Raw genomic sequence first — 23,001 nt, 5'->3', positions numbered from 1 at the left:
AGGAGGGAGAGCACCGAAAGTATCTTCTGGAAACTCCCCATGAACTATAACTGCTGGTCCTGCTTGGTCACTCAGATGAAACAACCACTCTCTATTTTAACACCAGAAAGGTACACAAGCTCTGTAAGGGAAAACTAATATTAGCTTTCATCAGTTTAGAGCAGTGACAGCTGTAATCTTGTTCTTTCTTTTTCTTAAGATTTATTTATGCTATTTTATATGTATGAGTGAGTATACCTCTCACATGTGTACCACCTATGTACCAGGTATGCCTGGTGTCTGTGGGGATCAAAACAAGTTTCAGATCCTCTGGAACTGGAGTTACAGATGTTTGTGGGATGCCATGTGTGTGCTGGAAATTAAACCCTGGTCCCTGCAAGAACAAGGCTGAGCCATTTCTCTGGCCCCTTCTTGTTCCTTACTTATATCCTCATCTTTCCTTTAAAATGAGAAATTAATACATGTATGAGTTTACTTATGAGACATTGTTACATTAATAAGATGATAAAAGGGAAGAAAAATGAATACCTGAAGAATCTTTTTTAATTGCAACTTATGGACAGGTTATTGTCAGCCCCAGTTCTGTAAAGGAGCAAACAAAATCTTACCAGTTAATAAGCATAGTAAAGTAATCAGTATACTCTGGAGGATGGCTTTCCTGGCAGAACAATGCACGAATGCTTTATTTCTTTCATTCAATCTTGATTTTTGAAACAAGGTCTCACACTGTAACCCAGGTTGGCTTTGCCCCCGTCAGCCCCCAAACTCCACATGCTCAGATTGCAAGGTTGAACTGCCACACCTGCTATGACATACTTCTTCATATGGTCAAGACTTCACCTTCTCTAAAACTTAAATGCATGACACAAACACAACTACTCTTCTACTTGTTTTACATTAAAAACCTGGGTTACTAAAAGTAGAAAGAGGATCTTACGCAGGTATGGGTCCTAGTATAAGATAAACAAAGGAGGTACCAGATATTAAGGAAACAGAAGATAGTTTTGGGGCAGAAAGGCTATTGCCATTAAAAAGGAAAAATTTTGAGACATGGTGTAGAGAAGACCTATCAAGTACCAGAAACTATGGAAACAAGACAAACCCCAGATCTTAGTGTTCCAGATACTTCTCAATTCCATTGACAGCTTGTGTTCCAAGATCTCTAGTTGCAAAATTGATTTCATTTTAAGACAGGGTCTCTCTACTTAACTCTGGCTGTCCTAGAACTCATTGTGTCAACCAGACTGGCCTTGAACTCCCAGAAATCAGCCTATCTCTGACTCCCAAAGTGCTGGGATTAAAGGTATGTACCACCAAACTAAGCTCTAATTCAATTTTAGGAACATCTGAACTTGAAAGCTAACCCTTCTCATAACATCAGTTTTGACACATGACACTAAATCTTCTTGTAAATAGTAAAAACCTCATTTACATCTATAAAATACAATATGCTATCATAACAAAGCAGCATGGTAATGGCACTAACCAGATACAAAACAGTGGAAAAGAACAAAGGACCCAGAAAGAAACCTGCACATCTGTAGCTACCTCATCTGTGACGAAGAAGCATAAATATTCATTGGAAAAAGCCTCTTTAACATCTGGAGCTTCAAAAATTGGTGTCCACATGTAAGAATGAAACTAGAGCCACATCCTGACAAAAATAAATTCAAAATGGAGCCAAGATATGGAACCATCCTAAAAGGTTGAATGGATTAAAAAAAAAAAAAAAACTACAAAAAAATACTTATATAAACAATGGGAATTTATTAAGATGTAATAAAGAACAAAATGATGACTTTTCTAGGAAAATGGGTGGAACTGGAGATAGTAGTATAAAATAAACCAGACTCAGCATTTTTTTCATTTGTAGAATCTAAATTAAATTTACATGGGAGCACATGTACTCCCCCTATCCCCATCCAAACATAAAAGGAGAAAGAGCATTTGTAAGAGGAGAGAAAAGATTCTAAACTGGAAGAGGTCTGCAAAGGGCAAATAACTGTGTGTGTGCGTGTGTGTGTGTGTGTGTGTGTGTGTGTGTGTGTGTGTACGTGAAAATGTCACTGTGAAATCTATCATGCTGTGCATTAACTAATAAGAATAAAATAATAAAAATATCACAAAATGTCATCCAAATTGATTTATTAAACTTAAATAAAAATTTTAAATTTTAACTAATGCATAAAAATTATAAATATTAACGGGGTACTACTTAATTTTTAATGCATGCCTATCATAGAGTGTTAGGGGATTTGGCCTAGTAGGTTTGAGAACACTTCACACTAATCAATTGTTAGTCACTTATTGTAACTGACCCTTAAGTGAAACCTATTTGCCATTTCCTTTTCTTTGAAGTTACAATTCTCAGTAAAATAGTGTTCATTTTGTAAGCCACCCAAAATTTCTATCCTGATAAAGTTGTTGGTAAGACATGAAGGTTGGGTATAGAGTACACAATAATGAAGAAACCCCCTAGGGGTTGAAATATATTCACATAAGGATGCAGACTAAAAATCTTTGATACGAATTCTGAAGCTTCAGAAGACTAACCAGAATCTGAGGATGAATGCATGGACAATGAATTGTGCTCAGGGAGAGTGGGGCATATACATCTCTCACCATCATTTTTGCCCACCTTTGGCCTAATGTATTTTTGAGTGGGTTACCCTGTGGACTAAAAGATACATGGTGACCTGGAAATGGGAAGGCACCATGCCTATGAATGTATCTCAGCCCTACTCACACCTAATGTTTTCCATCAATACTATAACATTAGAGCCTGGACTTTCATGTGCAGTTTTCAAATGTGGTCCTTGTCCTTCCAATTTTTAGTTGTTCTACAGGTATAACAAACTCAGGTGTTTCTGGGCAATTTTGAGGTCTTTGTTGGGTGCTGTTTTAAATACACAGAGTGTGCGTAGCTGAGAAACACTTTTCAGGACTGAATCTTAAGTGAATTAAAGGCAACAATAACTCCAGGTCTCTAGTTATTCAAACCTTTCAAAAAACTAAATAAACCCAATCTAAAACTCTCTAAATTACAACATTTTTGTTTACAGTTAATTACATGTCAAGAGAGACTCATAAGCAGTCAGCTGTAAAAGTATGCAACTTAAGTTACAAATTGCCAAAGTTAGCTCAGTGGTAATCAAATCAATTTACTGCTTAAATTAACGGCATGTCACTTGTTATTTTCCACTCTACTTCTACTCTATTTGTATATGCTGTTTCCTCCCACCAAGACTAGGCTCTGTGGGAAGAAGCTGCTACTCTGACAAGGTCAGTGGACTAGTAATGTTCCTAAATCTCCAGAACTTCACTCAAATAATGAGGTTTTCAATTGTACTCTTGAAATTCTTCCAAATGAAGGTTGCAATAAAGTTCTTTAGTAGATGGCAGAAGTTTTAAGGTGGGATTAAAGGAACATGAGAAAGACCCTTTTAAGGAGCCTTTGAGGTCACAATTATTTTCCTATGAACACTGAGACACAATTAGCCTTTGCCATTCTCATTCCCTCCAGAGGTATGGAGTAGAGTTTTCTGAGGAAGGTAGTATGGATGATCCAATGACTCTGGTAGTCAAAGAAATGTGTTATTGGACATTCTATTGTCCTAAACTTTCTCAGTTTGAATTTCTAATACAGTAATTACATTCCATACCAACAAAATCTTGGCTTCCAATAGCTTTTTAAGAGCAAAAAGTGGTTCTAAAACAAAACTAGTTTGAGAATCACTGGTATAAGCTGTGGAGAGTTAATATACAAAAGAATAGAAAAAATGTTTATATGTAATTTATGTAAGTTAAGTGATGAACAGATCACTTGGGAATTTTTTCTTCACCTCGAAGTGGTGATGCACACCTTTAATTCCAGTACTTGGGAGGCAGAGGCAGGTGGATTTCTGTGAGTTTGTGGACAGCATGGTCTATAGAGCTAGTTCCCGGACAGCCAGGGCAATACAAACAAAACAAAACAAAAAAACCAAAACAACAACAAAAATCCAAAAAACAAACAAAACCAACCAACCAACCAAACAAACAAACAAAAAACCCTGTCTCAAAAAAACAAAAACTGTTTTTCTTCAAGCTTGGACATACATTTTTAATTCCAGCACTTTGGAGGCAAAGGTGGCAGATCTGAGAGTTTGAGACCAGCCTGGTTTACAGATTGAGTTCCAGGACAGCCAGGGCTACATAGAGAAACCATGTCTGTAAAAATAACAAAAAAGTTTCTATTCTTCAACCATTGTCTACTAAGGACATATATTCATGTCAATTCTTGCCTTTGTATTGTTTCTCCTTCTTTTAAAAGCTGTCACCATATCTGAGTGGGGGAATGCCATTTCACCAGTCTTTGAGACCAACAAGTGTCAATACCATGTAAGAAGAAAAATCTAGAGAGAGAAATATTAACAGCTGCCAGTTGGGAGATGCAAAGAACAGGAAGCAGCAGCTGGAGGGACACAGTGTTTCTGTTGGGGAATGAATTGGAAAGAATAGTGGTGACAGCTGTAAAATCCTGTACAAATACCTGTACCCTTTCAGATGATGAATTTTATGGCATCTGATTAGGTAGAGAACAAGGCATTTCAAGTTTCCCCAAAGTTTTCTATTTTATCTTGAGAGTAGTAAGAAGCTGCTGGAGGCTTTAGACAAGGAACAATGCAGATGTTCCAAAACCACTTTCTGTATAAATAAAAGGCACATTATATATACATGACGTAGAATTCAATTCATGGCACAGTGAGATCCTTTTTTGACTTGAAGCTATCACTTGTAATTCTGCTTCTTAGAAACTCCCTTCAGGTGGGCCTGTAGTTTTTGTTCAGAAAGGTATATGGTCCTATAGAAGGTCAGCTGTCAGATGTGCTATTTGATCTACAGTAACCTCTTGATGTGTCACTGAAAGATAATTCATGAAGATCACCAAAGGCCAGACTGCAAAAGAGGGGACTAGAAGAACTGTGGCCTAGGTAGTTCAGCAGGGAGCTCTGGGAGGCTCTTGCCATGTGGTAATTGTCTTAATTATGCTGATACATGTATGATAAACTACAATTTCCATAAACGGGGAGTTGTTTTGATTTCTGAAATGATAGTGCTGACATGGAATTCCAAAGTTACGAACATGCTTCATTTTATTTGCCTGATTCAACATTTTAAATCTCTCTGTAAGCATTAGATCTGCTCACAGGAATCGGGATGTTTTAGACAATCATTCTCACTTCAGAAGTCCAGCTTTCGCTGATCAATACTACTCCTTGGAACTTCAGTGGTTTATAGTAATGTAAAAAGACATTTCCACATTAATAAACAAAACAAAAAAACCACAGCTATTATCTCATCTAAAAACTGGTAACTAACACCAAGACCTATCCAAGGATTCATCTTACATATAAAACAACTATTATTATACATATATGTGTATATGTGCATTATGTACATATGTTACTATATTCAAATAGATTTTCTCCAAAATCAACTTAAAGTAGTAAACCGGGGGTATCAGTGATGCAGTTGGTTTTCTTAAATCCCTCAAGTTTTATTCTCATTTGAACTCCCCAATATAGAATGTTAAATCAGTCTTCAAAAAACCCCAAGAGCTTCATCCCAATGCTTATTATCTTCACCTGCAGAATTTCTCCTTCTTAGATTATGTTAGAATGGATTCATTTCATTTAATTTGACTTTGAATTATTTACAACTGGAACAAAAATTAGATTAATAATTGTGCAGAAAACAGATTGGGCTTTACCACCTGCTGCCAGTTGTCTTTCCATGGTGTGTGTCTAAAAAAGAACAAGAAACTTAGGAAGAAAGAATAGTTTGCCTTTTGAGTGCAAATATTACATTTCTTTACTTCTTCCTATGTGGCTTATATAAAGTGGAAATTTAGATAAAATTATATTTCATTTTCTTTAAGACAATATAGAATATAGAAGGTACCACTGATTTTAGAAAACACTGAAAAGCTAGCTAATGTGACATTGAATCCCTTTAATCCAAGTACTTGGCAGGTAGAGGCAAACTGATCTCAGTGAATTCCAGCCAGCGATATACAGTGAGACCCTGTCTTTAAAAAAAAAAAAAATAATAATAAAAGATTAGAAAAAGCTCAAATCTTAGAATCAAGGAAATCTGGCATGTGCTGACTGGTTAACTTAATAAGAAAATATTTTAAATTTCTTAACATGAAAGTAAGTATGAACTGGAGCTCAACAAACTCCAGTGTTATCTGTAACAGAGAAGTAAAATTCTTAGGTCTAAAATGCTTGACTGAACAAAATTTAAACCTATCCATTGGCCACGCTAAGTAAATAGTACCTAGCTACGAGGCCTGATTCTCTTTACAAGAACAAAGCCTTTTTGCTCAACACAACCCTTGTCTGTGGCCAGGGACTGTTTTAAACTTTGGCTAAGCACCTTTGAGAGTTCTATTGTATTTTGTAACATAATTGAGTAAGTCTGATGATCACAATTAACAGCCACCAGAACTGAAAAAAAAAAAAAAAAAAAAAAAAAAAAAGAGTGACTTCCTCTTTAAGCTAGCCTGAGATAACCAACAGTAGAGGGAGATGTACACTGATAACCACTGTATGAACTCTGTGACTTTCCTGAAAGGTAATCTTGGCTTTGCCTGCATCTGCTCCAAATCTCTCTCTCTCCCTCAGATTTGTCTTTGGAAACCAACCATAATATTGTGAGAAAACCTAAGAAACAAAGGGAACTGAGGCTATACTTGACAGCCAAGGAAAAGTTTTAGCCATAAGGCAGCACTAACCACTAAATATAGATCAAAGCAAGCCCCCACAGTTCAGCTGTTAGCCTTGAACCACACTAGCAATACAGGGTGGTGCAGAGACAGGTTCTTCCTATTGACTCTAACCAAAGTGCAGATAGATATGACAGCAAAATAAATTGTGCTGTTTCAGGCCACCAAACTCTGCAGTGATTTGTTACATTGACAGAGCACGATAACTTGGACAGATCAATAACTAAAAACACCAGTTTTATTTCCAGACATTAGCAAAAAATGTTGAAAGAAAAGATTAAAACACAACAGCTGTTTTAACACTGAATGATATTACTTAGGAATAAATTTAACAAAAATATGTGCAAAATGGCCAATGTGGGCAGTATCATATAATGACTGCACTATCGGCTCCCCTGTGAGCATAGATGGGGCTGATGAATGTGATGTTTAGCAACAGCAAAAAGGAAGTCAGAGATACATAACAGGGTTATAAATGGGATCTATCATGTTACTGCTGGTTTATTAATGGAGGGTGTATATATAAATGATATAGTAACAAACTCTAGCAGCTGAGAGTGGTCCCAGCCTATAGTCACCAAGAAAATAAGAAATCAAATGGATTCTGCCATTGTGAAGGACCTTAAAAATATATCGTTCCCTAGAATATCCAGATAACAGCTCAGGCAAGAATTTAATTCTTGTGAGGTCCTAGGCATAAAACACAGGTAAGTCCACATGGACTTCTGATCTATGGAATTATGAGTGTGAAGATGTACTACATTAATGCTAGGAATCAAATATATTAACAAAGCAAGACAGGAATATTAGTTGTGATTATGACAGTGATTATGTGATACACACCTGCTAAAACAAGGCCCACTGTATGCTTAAAATAGATTCCTCTTTTGTACGTTACCCACACATTAAAAAACTGATTTTAAAAAGAACTGATTTAAAATTCACTCCTAATGCTCTTCCTTTGGTCTTGGGGAGATGGGGATCGAATTCGGGGATTGGTACCTTCTATGCACGTACTGTCCCTACACCCCTGCCATTCTACATACTACTCTCATAGTTTTATACATTCTCTGCTCTGTCCCCTCATTCAGACTCCCAGAGGATATGAACAGATTATATGTTCTGATTTGCATTTAAGATACTACTTTTAAGAAAAAAAATCTGGGATGTAATAAGATATTCCTTTAGTCTCAGCATCCAGGAGGCATGGGTAGGCAAATGTTTTGTTATAGGCCAACAGTCTATATAGCAAGTTTCAGGGCAGTCAGAGTTATATAGTTAAGATCTGTTTCAAATAAGGTAAGTAAGGAAATAAATAAATAGAAAATTATCTAAGTAACACACACTATAAACCTCAGTACTTGGCAGGTAGAAGCATAAAGATGAGGAGTTCAAAGTCAAACTGGCTTTGTAGTGAGTTTGGGTCCAGTCTAGGCTACATTGGACCTTGCATTAAAAATTAAATCAATGGTCTACAAAGCATCTTCAAGGACAGTCAGAGCTGTTACACAGAAAAACCCTTGTCCTAAGCACTGCCATTTTGACTTCAGACCATTTTATCTGTAGGATGAAACAAAGTTCAGGTTCCCAAGCCCTAGCAGAGCTGAGAACGTTCCAATAGCTGACCAATCGCCTCCTTAAACAATAGAAATAGTCTGTTATGCCCCTCAGTTGTCTAAAACATTATGGCTGTTACTAATAACAGAAAGAATAAATGAATCTGATTGGTTGAACTAAAAAGCTTATATTCTGTGTTGGTTGGCAATGGTGAAACACATAGGGGAAGCCCCTAATCACTGAATCCTGATTTGTGAAAAAGTATAACTGTAACAAATGTTCGTGGTTTTTGTGCTTATAAATCCCCACGCCTCCCCTCTGCTTGGAGCTGTCAGGAAATTCAAGATTCCTGAGTCTTTGTCCTGCAGCCCTGATTGATCAGCAACCCTGCTTATGGGGTGATTTACTAAATATTTGAAACCAGTAAGTGTTGCCTCTCTCCTTTCTCATGGCACACAATGGACATGGGTGTAACAGTATACTTACGATATATACACAATGAAATATTATATAGCACAACAAAAATTTAAAGTTCATATAGATAAATCTCAATATAAAATGGAAAAAAGGAGCCAGGCAGTGGTGGTGCATGCCTTCAATCCCAGCACTCAGGAAGCAGAGGCAGGCAAATCACTGTGAGTTTGAGACCAGCCTGGTCTACAGAGCTAGCTCCAGGACAGCCTCCAAAGCCACAGAGAAACTCTTGTTTTTAAAAACCAAAATAAGTGAATATGGAAAAAAGGTAAGAGGTCTGAAGTAACCTGTGAAGATGGTTTGCTGTTCTGTTGACCCATAAAACCCTATACAATCATGCAAAACAAGAGGATCAAATCTTCAGGGTCATTTTAAGAACACCCCGTGAAACTGCTCAGGCCATTAAGGGTATGCATGCCCAAAAAGCCACCAAGTATATGGAAAATATTACTTTAAAGAAACAGTGTTTGCTGTTCTGGCAGTATAATGGTGGAGTTGGAAGTTGTGCCCATTAATTCCCCCTTTGATGGAGAGAGAGCAAAGTCCCCACTCCCAAATAATGTACTTGTCCTGGTTTATTAAGATTATGCTTTTTGATGTTTGATATAGTTTCAATTTTCAATATATAAGGTATGAATTCTCTGTTCAGTTTGAAAGAAAATGGCCCCCAAAGGGAGTGGCACTATTAGGAGATATAGCTTTGTTAGAGTAAGTGTGGCCTTGTTGGAGAAGTGTGTCATTGAACAGGGTGGGCTTTGAGGTCTCCTATGCGCAATCTACACCCAGTGAGACCATCTACTTCCTATAGCCTGCATAACAACAAGTAGTAGCACCTTCTCCGGCAACATGTTTGCCTGCACATAACCATGCTCCCTGCCATAATGGTAATGGGCTGAATCTCTGAAAAAGTAAACTGCCACCCCAATTAAATATTTTCCTGTATAAAAGCTGCCATGGTCATGGTGCCTTTTCACAGCAATGGAAACCCTAACTAAGAAATTATCTATCTATCTATCTATCTATCTATCTATCTATCTATCTATCTACCTACCTACCTACCTACCAACTACCTATCTATTTTAATCAGTGCTAAGAACTAAAGCCAGGTTTTTGTGCATGCTGAACACATGCTCCCAGTATACCATTGTGCTAAACACTTAACCTGGAATTTTATTTTTGCTGCTGCTTAAGGTAATAATGCAAATTTAAAAAGTATATACAGAGGGAGATATACTCAGGTTGGGCAGGGCATCCCTGATTCAAAGAGCTGAAATCCAAAATATTCCAAATTCTGAAGCACTTCTGATCTCATGCATTTCAAATAAAGGATTTTCAATTTTTAATTATCAGGTCTGATTTAACAATAAACACATATAGGATATATGGAATTACTACTTTCAATTACAACCTACACTAAAGGCTTACATTCAGCAAATACATTGTTTGAAATTGCAAATAGTACTCTCTAGAGTTATGTTAGAATGGGAGCTTGCTATTGGTCTTTGCAACTTTGTAGTACTATGTAATAGCAAGTTGGACCTAAAATAGTGAAGGTCTGGCTCTAATATTTGCAGGGGAGGAGGGGGGGAATAAGCAGAGTTCTTATCTAACTCCCTGATTTCATTATTGTAACTTGCATTCTGATTACCAGCAATCATAACAGGATAGTTAGGATGAAAAGGGGATTCTGAGCAATAAACAAACAAGAAAGAACCCTGTCTACAAACAAATCATATATGTTTGTAAACTCAGCTGATTCCTATATATGAAAAGTTGACAGACTTTGAAGATTCTCCCATGGAAGGCCTCACCCTCCCTAGGAAGCAGAATGGGGGTAAGATGGGGAGGTGAGGGGGAGAAGGGAAGAGGGGAGGGACAGGGAACTAAGATTAACACGTAAAACAAGATTGTTTCTAATTTAAATTTAAAAAATCATAAAAAAGAAAAGGGTATGTTAAAAAGACAAAAGTTTAATGTGATCTCTGTGAGTTCGAGGACAGCCTGGTCTACAGAGAGAGTTCTAGGGTAGGTTCCAAAGTTACAGAGAAACCCCTTGTCTTGAAACAAAACAAAACAAAACAAAAATTGGTTTAATGTTTGGGTTCTTAAGGAATGAAGAAAATGATATGTAAGTGAAAGTGAGCAATAGGTTAAAATGCTTTCTCCTCTTCCACTCCTTTTCCTTTACAGCAAAAGTGAAAATTATAGGGAGTACAGCTAGAGAATGACCAAAATGGAGACTGGGGACACAACTATAGTCCATTCTATCAAATTTCACAGTAATATTCAGAGTGGATATATCTTCATATAACTACTAGATATTTTCTTTGCCTAATACATACCTCAAAATCATCACATATTAATGTACAATTTGAAGATAAAATTTAAAAATTTTAAATCTAATTTTTTAAAAAGAAATAAAAAGCACAATTGATAGCTAAATTATGATAAAGAATTCTGTTTCCCGGGTATGGTGGCGCATACCTTTACTCCCAGCACTCGGGAGGCAGAGGCAGGTAGATCTATTAGTTTGAGGACAGCCTGATCTACAGCGTGAGTCTAGGATAGCCAGGGCTATGTAACAAGACCCTGCCTCAAAAGACCAAACCAACCAAACCAAAAAAAAAAAAATTCAGTTTACTTAATAGATAGACTATTAAAATATATCTTTTCAAAAATAATTATTTGTAAAAGTATACTTTAGAAAACTTACTTTTATAAAAACACTTTTCAGAAAATAAGAATATAACCAAGCAAGCAAGTAAGCAAGCACCTACCCTGAACTCTGGTGGTTCAGAAGATGTTCAGAGACTCAACACAGCTTCAATATTTTACTGATTCCACTGACACCAGTCAGAAAATGATTCAGAAGCAGTTCCTGAACTCCAAGTTATTACTTTATATCTTATATACCCATCTTCTATCTTGTATATCAATAATTGCTAAAAATAATATAGTCCTTTTCTGTGATTTGGCTTAAACATATCCTTCCTTCCTTCCTTCCTTTTCTTCCTTGTCTTGTGGTATCATGAATCAAACCCAGGCCTTCACACACATGCCAGATCATAGCTAAGCTTTAATGTAAGCCTTAAACCACTTCTTACAATAAAAATCAGTTCAAAGTTACTAACTAAATCAACCAAACAACAGCAAGTACATCTCAATAAAATATAAAATAAGTATAATACTATACCTCAATCCCTCATGCTCAATACCTAGTTCACGGTTTGGTTTTATTCTTAATGAAGCAAAGTTATCACAAATACAGCTGCATTACCTTCATTATGTTAACTAAATCTGTTTGATAGTATCGGTCCTGATGTGCATTTGCTGCTGCTAGCGTAAGAAGATAATCATTCCTTGCGTGTGTAGCTTTGGAATTACATTCAGATCGCCGGGCTTTTAACTACAACATAGTAAAGGAAAACAAAGAATTAACACAAAATGACATTACACTGCAAAACTTGTATGACTACTACTTGTAGGAGCATGGTAGCTCATGCTTGTAAACTCAGCTGTTGGCAGGCTGAAGCAGCAAGATCTTGACTTGGAGACTAAACTGGACTACATAAATAAATAAGACCTTGACAAGGAAGAATGGGATGGTACTGGCAATTAGTATTGGTAATTCATAAAGGATATCTCACCAAGAATAAAGAACCAAGCAGAAAAAAAAACTTTATGTATATAAAAAGTATTCATCATTACTAAGAAATGAAACATAACTGTATACAGAATATTTTCAAATTATTTTTGTAAATTCTCTTTTAATTTCATATATGAGAATGGTATCTATGATTCTTGTGCCTCCCCAAGCTCCAATTCTTAAAGTACCTCCTCCCAAATTCACACTCTCTTCTTTAATCATATGTGTATGTATGTATGTATATGTATGTATGCATATATGTGTAATTCACATACATACATGTATATATAACCAAATGAATACATTTAGCTTTACTTGTAAGTACCTGGGTCTAGGACTCACCACCTTGGATTGGGCAACTTATATGGAAGCTTGTCCCTGAAAGAAATGGATTCTCACTCTCTTAACAGCCACTGAAGACCTATAGCTCTTTAACAAAGGGTGAAACTATGAGAAATTTCCCTTGTCTGTGTTGATGTCAACTGATGTTATCATGATGTGCTGGTCTAGTTCAGGCAACTACACAGTTGAAACTCATGGGTACATATTCATGACTAGAGAACACTATGTAACAGTTAAAGTATCAATTATATAACATACTTCTAAAATGTTCTACAGAAACTCAAAATTTTTTGGCCATTTACTCAGTTATAAAAATAAATGGATTTGAAATTAAATACATTATCTTCCAAAGCATTGATAAACCTAGTACGTTAGAAAATAGTTTGTAAGAACTACTTAATTTTTTGTAACACTTACCTGTTTGTTGGAAGTATATGTCCACATGCTATGCATGTTTGTTAGAGGACAACACATAAGAAGTAAGTGCTCTCTTTTCATTATGAAGGATTTGGAAATTCAACTCAGGTTATCAGGCTTGTCTAAAGATGCCTTTACCTACTGACTTAATTTCTATTCAACTATTCAAAACTATTCAAAAACCACTCTATGCGCCAGAAAAACTGCCTTCTGCCTGACAGAAGAGTCAACTCACCAGCTTACTTATAGGTGTTCTACAATTTGAAGGTCTGTATGAAAATTTTCTTATATCTGGTCCAGAAGGCCAGCTAAGGGTGTCTGTCTGAGAGTAATAGTTTTGAGAACTTCCTAAAGTCCTTGCACTGTTTCTCTGAACTAAGAGGTAAAGATAGAAGAAACCTATCCCTAAAGTAGTCTTGAAAAGCAAGCTGTGTCCAAGTGTCAACAGCTATGTGGAAAATCTCAAATACTGGGACAGAAAGCTCCTACTTGGGTTATTGACCTTAAAATGCTTTTCCAAGGTAGAAATAACCCAACTCCATCCTTGATAGATTCAATTGTTTATAAGCTAAGAGACTTCTCACTTGTGATAGATACTGTTCAAAAACTCACCTTCACACTTGCTTTCTGTAAACTGATTCTTGATTGAAAAAGACTAAGTTTAGACCTATAATAAAAATAGAAAAGCATATTTAAAAAGAGTATAGACTATGTAGTAAAATTATGTTATAACTACTTAATTTTAAATGACTTTTTCAAGACACTGTTTTAAAACTAAGTTAAAAGTAGAAAACTGTAACAGGCACACACCTTTACTCCCAGCACTTGGGAGGCAGAGACAGGTGGATCTCTGTGAGTTTGAGGCCAGCCTGGTCTACAGAGTGAGTTCCAGGACAGCCTCCAAAGCCAGAGAGAAATCCTGTCTTTAAAAAAAAAAAAAAAAAGGTAGAAAACCAAGAGTTATGCTTATTTGTCTTTATCTGTATTTAATAAGCTGGAACATTATCAGAATGCAACTCTGGGATACAGTGTCCCCAATAAGTTATTCATGTTTGCTTATCAACCTGTGTTCCCCTTCACTTCTAAAGGTATTGTGAAATTCTAAGAAGGTCCTTAGACTCTGCCTGATTATTCTATTTAGTCATATTCCACTCAGCATTGGCACACTTAATTTTGTGAAAGGAACAATAATATAATCATTAGTAGTAAAAATACATTGGCTTCTAAATATATATATTATTAATACGTATATTAATATTAAAATATATATTTTAAGGCTAGAGATAACTACACAGAAAAAAGTCAACAGCCAAATGCTTAAATGAATAAGCAAGATTCCCAAGACCAGTTTTCCAAAGCTGCAAAGTTTGTCTTGACTGCAGTGTCATGGTGATTGCCATGGGAGAATTCAACACATGTGCTGGCAGCTATGCCTCAATATTAAGTACAGTCTCAGACCACTTGGGATTGGAGAACAAAGCAGTCAGTCTCTGAAGAGTAGCAAAGGTAGACTCTAAATTCTAATGAGAAGACATCCAGGGACAAACAAGCACTCTACATAAACCTTCTCCAATGTTGGTTGGTTGTTTTAAAAACAGGATCTCCTGCAGGTGATTTAAGTTTGTGTCTAGAGCACTTGCCTAGCAGTACAAAGCATTAGATTCACTCAACAGCATTAAAACAAACAAACAAACAAACATAATTAGTTCCTGACTCTGATTATTTCCTATTTTGTTATATTTATATTTCATGGGGTTTTTATTAATCAGATTTCTATTAATTTTGATTCAGAAAACAAAGGGCAAGGATTTAAGATAAGAATGTGCCTGTTTAGAGTAAGAAAGACTGTATTTAAAATATTTTCAGTTTTCCTTTTCTTGTAGACATTATCCAAATAGGCTGCACTGTACCTAGACCTTCCAATGCATGTTTTTAAGTTTCTTACCTCTGCTTCATTTGCTAACTTACACATATTCCTTGAGTAATATGGAAGTAATATTAGTGACAAAATAAAACAGTGCATGGCAGGGTGCTATCCAGATGGCTTAGTGGGAAAGTGCTTGCTGTCAAGTCTGATATTCAATCCCTAGGACTCATATAGTGAAAGAAGTAAACAGACTCTTAAGTTGTACTCTGACCTCCACATACACAATGTAGCATGCCTGTGTCCATATACATGTATGCACACATGTTTACCTACACACAAGATAATTAAATATAAAATTTGAAGACTGGGGCTGGGGAGATGGCATAGTTGGTTAAATGCTTGCCATACAAGTATGAGGATTTGAGTTCAAATACCAATCCTGGGGAAGCAGAGACAGGAGGATCCCTAGGGTTTGCTGACCAGGCCTAGCTAAAATCAGTGAGTTCTAGGTTCAATGAGAGGCTCTGTCTGAAAATTTAAGGTGGAGAGCAATTGAGAAGACACCTGAAACCTACTTTTAGTCTCCTCAAAGACATGCATAGACATGCATGTGCACTTGCATACACATGAACACACACATACAAAGAAAGACAGGACCTATCCTCAAAGACAGGTATTACAAGTAGACAGGATTTTTACAAATATACACTATAAAATAATTATGCTACTTACTATTCCTTACCATCTACTTTTCAAATGTTATTTAGGTTTCCAAACTCAACTTCACATCTAATCATATATATGATCATATCCTTATAACTGCCATCTGATGAGCAAATGACCCTCAAAGGAAGATCATCAGTCCTAAACTGTCATGCAGGAGCAAACATCTGACTACCTACGAAACATGCCATGCCATCATGTCTAACTGGATCTTTAGGATCTACACCTCTAAAAAAGTGGAGTTCTTTATTTCCTTCAATTGTATCCCTCTCTATTCTGTGACCTCTTCTACAGTGCTATCACAATCTGGCAAATCGTCTATCAATACTGTAGTCCAATCTTCATGCCCCCTTACTGATATTCCCTTCTCTACTTAGAAAAATCAGTTTCAAGACTGCTCAGATATCCCCTCCTCTGCCCCTCCTCTCCCTCCCTTTTTCCCTCCCTCCCTTCCTCTTTTGTTCATTGGTGTTTTTGTCACAGAACTGGAAGTACAGACAGTTGTGAGCAGCCTTATGGGTACTGGGAATTGAACCTAGGTCCTCTGGAAGAGCATTCAGTGCTCTTAACTGCTAAACCATTTTTCCAGCCCCCAAACATCGCTGTTTCTATAAAGGCTTTTCTTATCATTATGAACAATTAACCTTCATCTTTTAAGCTTTTGTTAGTATTTTCATATAATTTCTATAAATAGAGACAAAATGAGTGATTTTAGGCACTTTAGTTCTTTTGAGTTTACTGTGAATGTAGAAATCATTCATAAATTATATTTAAATAAATGTTCCTATTCCAGGCTTGAAATTTGAGGGCACTAAGTTTACTTTGTTGAACTCATCTCTATACTCACAAAAACCCAAAATAAAGTACTAATTCAGTGAGTACTGAGTGAATGAATGAAGAAACTAGGTTATTTTTTAGTAAAATTAATTTCTAGAGAAGCTTCATACTGACCTAAAATGCCTTGCTTTGTATTTCAGTCAGGAAGGCAGCTCTGGGCGCTCAGCTGTCACCTAGGCTCTATCAGGAAGTCAGCTAGACCTCTCAGGAAGTCAATGTTTCTTTTTCACCCTTTGCATCATGGCTACCTGAGGTATGTACATAAGCTCTACAAATCTAAGAATTCTCAGGTCTAGACTCCATGAGAGGTTAAAAAATAAGTTCATAAAGATCACTATGCCTGAGAGATTTTTCCCAATTTAAAAGTTTCAGGTCAAAACCAAAGAGACGGCTCAGCAGTTAAGAGCACTTATTCTTGGAGAGAACCTGGTTTCAGTTCACAGCAACCACATAATAACCGACAACTATTTGTAATCTCACTGTCTTTCTTATACCCACACAAATAATAATGATAATAATAATAATATAGTAAGTAATAAAAGTAGTAGTAGTAGTAAATAAAAAACCTTTTAGGTATTAGTGAGAAGATGGACTCGGTGAGGTACATAAAATAAATTATATACTAAAAACAAACAAAAAAATAGAAAAATAAAACCAAAAAAAAAAAAAATGAAATTAGGGAAATGTTAAATGTGTGCCTTTAACATTAAAAATGTGATGAGCATTCATTTACCATCATTTTGAACTAAATTAAATTTTAGGTGCCTATTAATTTTTTTTTCATATGAAATGAAGTTGTTTAAATGTCTTGCAGATAAAGAGTACTGGCATGAAACAATTGTCTGCAGGCCATGATAGGGCAGCTGCATTCATGAACTCAGAGAAGCTGTGGTTGCCTGCATAAGACCCGCACAAGATCAAATCAAATTTCTAGAGCAACGGGGGAAGAGGCTCAAGAGTCCCAATATCTTTTGAGCTTCTGGGGTGGGAAAGTCCATTTAAGAGTATGGCCCCTGGTAGTCGACAACACTCCAGTAAAAAGACCAACACCCATAAATATATTGGCAGTATGCTGTACTCTGTGGATTATTAACAACAACAAAAAGGACATGAAGTTGTGAGGGGATAGGAGATTGACATGGATGTGGGAAGAGTTAGGAGGAAGAAAGGGAATGAATATAATAAAAATATATTGTATACATGTGTATAAAATTCTAGAAGATTTAATAAAAATATTACATTAAAATTTTCTTGCATATTAAAAAATGGTAGATAACCATCCCTTGTGCCAGGAAGTACAGGAAAAGTACAAAACTATTTGATTTCATCCCAAGGGATTCATATTCTCAGATTTTGCACAAGCAGCAGTGTACATGAGTCTTAGCTCTCTTGTTCACAGAAGTCTTCAGATTCCAGCAGATTCCAGCTTGACAGCACAAGTGGTGGTGGTTGGTGGACTTTTCTCACCAAAGCAAGACATATCAAATATGAGTTTCTTTCTGACAGATACTCTAAAACTTGTGTTTAGGACAAGGAATTAAAATCGTTTTCTCCCACCTTGTAAGACTAAATATTTTAATTCTCTCCACCCAGTAAAATCTGTTTATACAAAGGCCCACTGTTCTATCCTAGGAGTTTAGAGGTCTAGAGCAGTAGCCTTTTCTCTTCAGAGCAGTGACTCCTTTCTACTTCCTTTATTTCCTATGTATCAATTTTTTTCAGACATGAGTTAGACTAAAAACCAAATATACTTCCTGTATTGATGTGTTTGCTCTTTCAAGCATAGATGCTGTCAAGCTGTCATTGGAAAAATCTCTACTTTGTGTGATTTATATCTCTTATAACTAATTGTAGTGCTTTAATACATATACCTGAAAGTGAAATTAAACAACTGCTAAAGCATAGAAGTAAATGAACATATACTAAATTTCATGTAAAAAAAAATAGTGTTTCAGAAGAGGTTTTACAGGGGTTTAGCCCTTGTTCACTTGATGTACCCATCAGCCTTCAATGACATGTGAAAGCCCCAGAGATTTTCAACAATTAGCAATAACATGATCAACCCCGGGGTCTTTTTTTCTTTTTGGTTTTGGTTTTTCAAGACAGGGTTGTCTGTGTAGCTCTAGCTGTCCTGAACTTACTCTGCAAACCAGGCTCAAACTCAAAGACATCCTCCTGAAAAACACCAGGCTCTAACACCCTGATTGTCAGCATTGCAACTTTAAATTGGGTCAGAAAGTTTTGAAGTCCATAAATACGTTTATTTATTCTCTTTCCTTTTTAAAACTCAATTCAATTGTCAAATATCCCTATTTTGCCATGTTAAAATAGATAAAACTAGCCAATAGAAGAAAAAAAAAACCTGTTATCTACAGCACACGATACATGGAGGTCAGAAGAATCCAGCACAACCTAAGAGCAAGTCCAGACCTTCTATTAAGAGAGAACAAAGCACTGACAAAGATAACATTTATTTGCATAGCTGTTTTCTTAGCAATGCTAAAATACCTACTTGGCTTCAATGTCAGCTTTCTCTCTCACTGCATGAGCCATCTGTTCAGTCTCAAAGTACTTCTTTTTGCCTTTCACTAAATCTTTCACAGTTTCTTGTAATTCTGTTTGGATCTTTGTCAACTGGTCCACACACTGTAAAATACAAAAACGCAATTATTAAAATTTTATTTTTTAGGTGTACAGAAAATGAGTTCATCCTAAGGACTGTGCAATATGCCTTCAGGTTGGAAATTGTCCTTGAGTTACAAATTAAAATCTGGAGAACAGCTGGTACTTCTATCTCACTGTACCAAATAGTGTTACAGTTTGCCTACCCATTATTCTTTGGAAACAACCCCAATGCTGCTGCTAACTTCAGGGTAAGGCTAGGAAAATCAACTATGAAAAGACATGCTGCTGCAAATAAAACCAAAAGAATAAAGTAATTTTGTATTTTTTTTACAATCTTAATAAAGTATATTTTAAGTATTAAGATTAAAGAAGTTAAGGTTATTACAAAATCTACTATGGGAGTTATAGAGATAGCTCAGTGGTTAAAAACATGTACTACTTTTGTATAGGACCCTAGTTTGATTTCCAGCACAGGAATTGCACAACCACCTATAACTCCAGCTCCAGGCCTCTGCAGGTACCTGCTGTATTCATGTGCACATCCTGACATAGACATACATGATTTAAAATAAAATACTTTTTAAAAGAATGAAGTCTACTATGTAAAGGACATACACATTTTTCTACAAATGTTTAAATATTAAACTTGAAATGCTTTTATCAATTATATCAAGTCAGAATTTAACAAGGAATATTTCACATTCCTGTTTTGCTATTTACTATCTAAATCTTTTAAGTATTTTGGCTTCATTTTCAGCATTTATAAAATGCAACATTTCCTAGGCATGTTGTTATGAAAATCAATTGGGACTATATTAGATATGGTGGTAGTTTGTAATCTCTAAGATGCTAGAAAAATATGAGTCTCAAGTGATTCTTTACATATGTCTGTGTGGTGCTAAAGGAGTCCAAACTGAGGGCCTTGCAAGCTAAATATATGCTTTACCACTGGGCTACTATTACAATTATTTCAAGGATGTTAAGTATACTCTAATATAAAGAGAAAGATAAGGGTAAGTAAGTAGAAGAGCAAAAAGCTTTAGGTTACTATTGCTCTTGTTTTTATTTATAAGCAAATGTCAGCATATAATAAAAAATTATCTGGGCAGGATGTGGTGGTACATGCTTATAATCCTAGCAACTGGAAGGTGGAGAGAGGAGGAGAATCAGTACAAAGTCAGACTCAGCTACATATTGTGTTGCAGGTTAGACTGAACTGTCTCAACAAAACAAAACAAAAACAATAGCAACAGCAATAACACAAAACAACCGAAGTATGAATACATTCTCTCTCTCTCCCCCTTTCTTATCTATGTATATGTAATTTTGGGGTGGGGAGTTTTGAGACAGGGTTTCTCTGTAGCCTTGGCTCTTCTGTAGACCAGATTGTCCTCAAACTCAGAGATCTGCCTGCCTCTGCCTCCCAAGTGCTGAGATTAAATGCATGCACCACTACTACCCAGCTATAATTTCTGTTATCACAGACCTTAATAATTGCTTAATAAATGTGTCTATGTTTATCTGTAAGTATTACTTTTTAAACCAGACAAAATAGAGAAATTTTAATAAGAACATGAACTTAAGTTTTCTTTTTATTGAATTTATTCATTTTGTTTTATGTGTGCCTATATATATGTGCACCTTGTGCATGCTTACTGCCCCTGTGTGTTGTTCTTTTGCTATAATTATGCATAAGAGACACAAACATGAGACTCAGTGCCCACATGGAGTTTATTGATAGAGGGGAGAGAAAGGGGGGTAGCTGGTGGCCAACTGAAAACAAAGCGAGAAGAAAAAGAGAAGGAGAAAGAGAGCAAGGAAGAGAGAAAGAAGAGAGAGCAAGAGAGCAAGAGCAAGAGAGAGGCACTTGGCGTGCTTGCTTTAAAAGGGAAACTTGCACATGCATAACTGAGTCCCCTGGCAGCCAGGAAAAGCTTGAGCAGCCAGGTAAGTCATGACATAGAGAAGACATGGCCATGAGCATCCCGCCCATCTTCAGGGGGCGGAGTCAGCAGACTGCAGATTCCCAACATTCCCACCTATTATTGTTATTAAAAAGGCGGGGGTTGGGCGTGGCAGGTTAGAGAATAAGGACACTGTGAATATCAGAAGAAGACATCAGATCCTCTGGAACTGGAAGTTATAGATGGTTGTGAACCACTAGGTGGGGGCTGGGATTCAAACCCAGATCCTCTATCAGAGCAACAAGTTCTCTTAACCACTGAGCAAACTCTCTAACTCACAGATCATAAGCTTTAAAATGTCATAGAGAAGTTGGGAATGTTGCTGCATGCCTATAATCTCTGAGGCAGAACAATTGCCACAAAATCAAGGCTAGCCTGGTCAATAGTAAGTTCCAAGCCAGTTAGAGGTATAAAGTGAGAACTTGTTACAAACCAAAAGATAAAAATAAAATTTAAAATGTTGCAGAGAGAGTATTTTGAGTAAAAAATTAGTTCTGATAGCTCACTATCAGGGTAACTTGGATGAGTCTACCTCCTCACAGTTAAGTAAGTATGTAAGCTGGCAAAGCACATACAGATGATGTGACTGGGAGACCTGGGAGAAAGAACCTGGCTTTTCTCTACACTTACAGAAGTTACTAAGTCATTGCACAAATACTATAATTAGAGCTAGTGAGGTAGCTCAGTGGGTAATCCAAGCTGATGGCATAAGTTTGGTTCCTGGGACCCACATGATGGAAGGAGAGAATGAACTTCCATATGTGTTCTCTCACATGTATGTATATATGCATATAAATATTCATATATAGTATATAATTCAACATTTTCAAAAGGCTATAAACAGACATTGGTATTACTCCTCTACTCTGTAGAGAAAACTTGCCTGAAGAGCAAAAACTTATACAGCAAAGACCTACAAAGTAAGGCATTGTAGAGGAGCAAGCAAGTCCAAAAAACCTAATACAATTTTTCCAAGTCATTAGCTGACTTCTAAAAAGCATGTATGGGATGAAACACTAAGAAATCTAGCAAACAGTAGCTAAGGGGCCAAAAGGTCTGCAGAGATCAGAGAGTCAGAGCAGCCACATGCTCTGAGAGGACAAAGGGTACAGTTCAAGTCTTGTCAGCAGAAAAAACAGTTTCAGTTAAGCCCACAGGACTGTAAAATAAAGCAAGCCTGAAAAAGTCCCAAACCAGACTCCCCAATGGAACAAGGGTCAAAATCCACTCTCTTCAGCAGAGACGTCCTAGACCCACTAAAGTTTTATTCATAGTGTTCAGTAAACAATAGGCCCAAATTACTGAGTTTGATTCCTGGGACCCACATGATGGAAGCCAAGAAATGATGTCCAATAATAAAAAGTGACCAGTATGACTCACATAGTATAATTATGATTAATATGTTTAAGAGAATTAAAAAAAATAGGAGGTCAGGATATGGCTTGATGATAGCCTTGTTCCTAGCCATGTTCAACCTGTATGTAGTATTACTTCAAAAAAAAGGGGGGGGGAAGGAAATAAATATTTAAAGAAGAAAACACAGAATAAAAGAAAAACATAAAAAAATTATACCTGAAATATAGGATCTATTTTTCAAGTGAGTCAAAAATTCTAAAATTGAAAACTACTTTAATATTTATTTACATCTGGGTGGTGGTGGTGCATGCCTTTAATCCTAGCCCTTAGGAGAGGCAAGCAGATCTCTGTGAGTTCAAGTACAGCCTGGTCTACAAAGCCAGTTCCAGGTCAGCCAGGACTGTTACATAGAGAAACTCTGTAT

The 23,001-nt window shown here is 36.4% G+C and overlaps 1 protein-coding gene across 2 annotated transcripts in view; it reads right to left on the bottom strand.

The window, feature by feature from the left end:
• Fchsd2 (FCH and double SH3 domains 2) overlaps positions 1-23,001 on the bottom strand; it is a 182,029-nt gene that overhangs the window by 71,490 nt on the left and 87,538 nt on the right. For both annotated transcript variants that reach the window (XM_051192377.1, XM_051192378.1), the window contains exons 6-8: positions 19,145-19,278; positions 13,818-13,872; positions 12,078-12,206 (exon numbers count right to left, since the gene is read on the bottom strand). In XM_051192377.1, coding sequence (XP_051048334.1) covers positions 12,078-12,206; positions 13,818-13,872; positions 19,145-19,278 — 318 coding nt within the window. The remainder of the gene's footprint in view (positions 1-12,077; positions 12,207-13,817; positions 13,873-19,144; positions 19,279-23,001) is intronic.

The sequence above is a fragment of the Phodopus roborovskii genome, unplaced genomic scaffold, assembly GCF_943737965.1.
Source record: "Phodopus roborovskii unplaced genomic scaffold, PHOROB, whole genome shotgun sequence".
Lineage (NCBI taxonomy): Eukaryota > Metazoa > Chordata > Mammalia > Rodentia > Cricetidae > Phodopus > Phodopus roborovskii.
The sequence above is the reverse complement of the archived record's forward strand: the minus strand, read 5'-3'. Positions and strand labels throughout refer to the sequence as shown.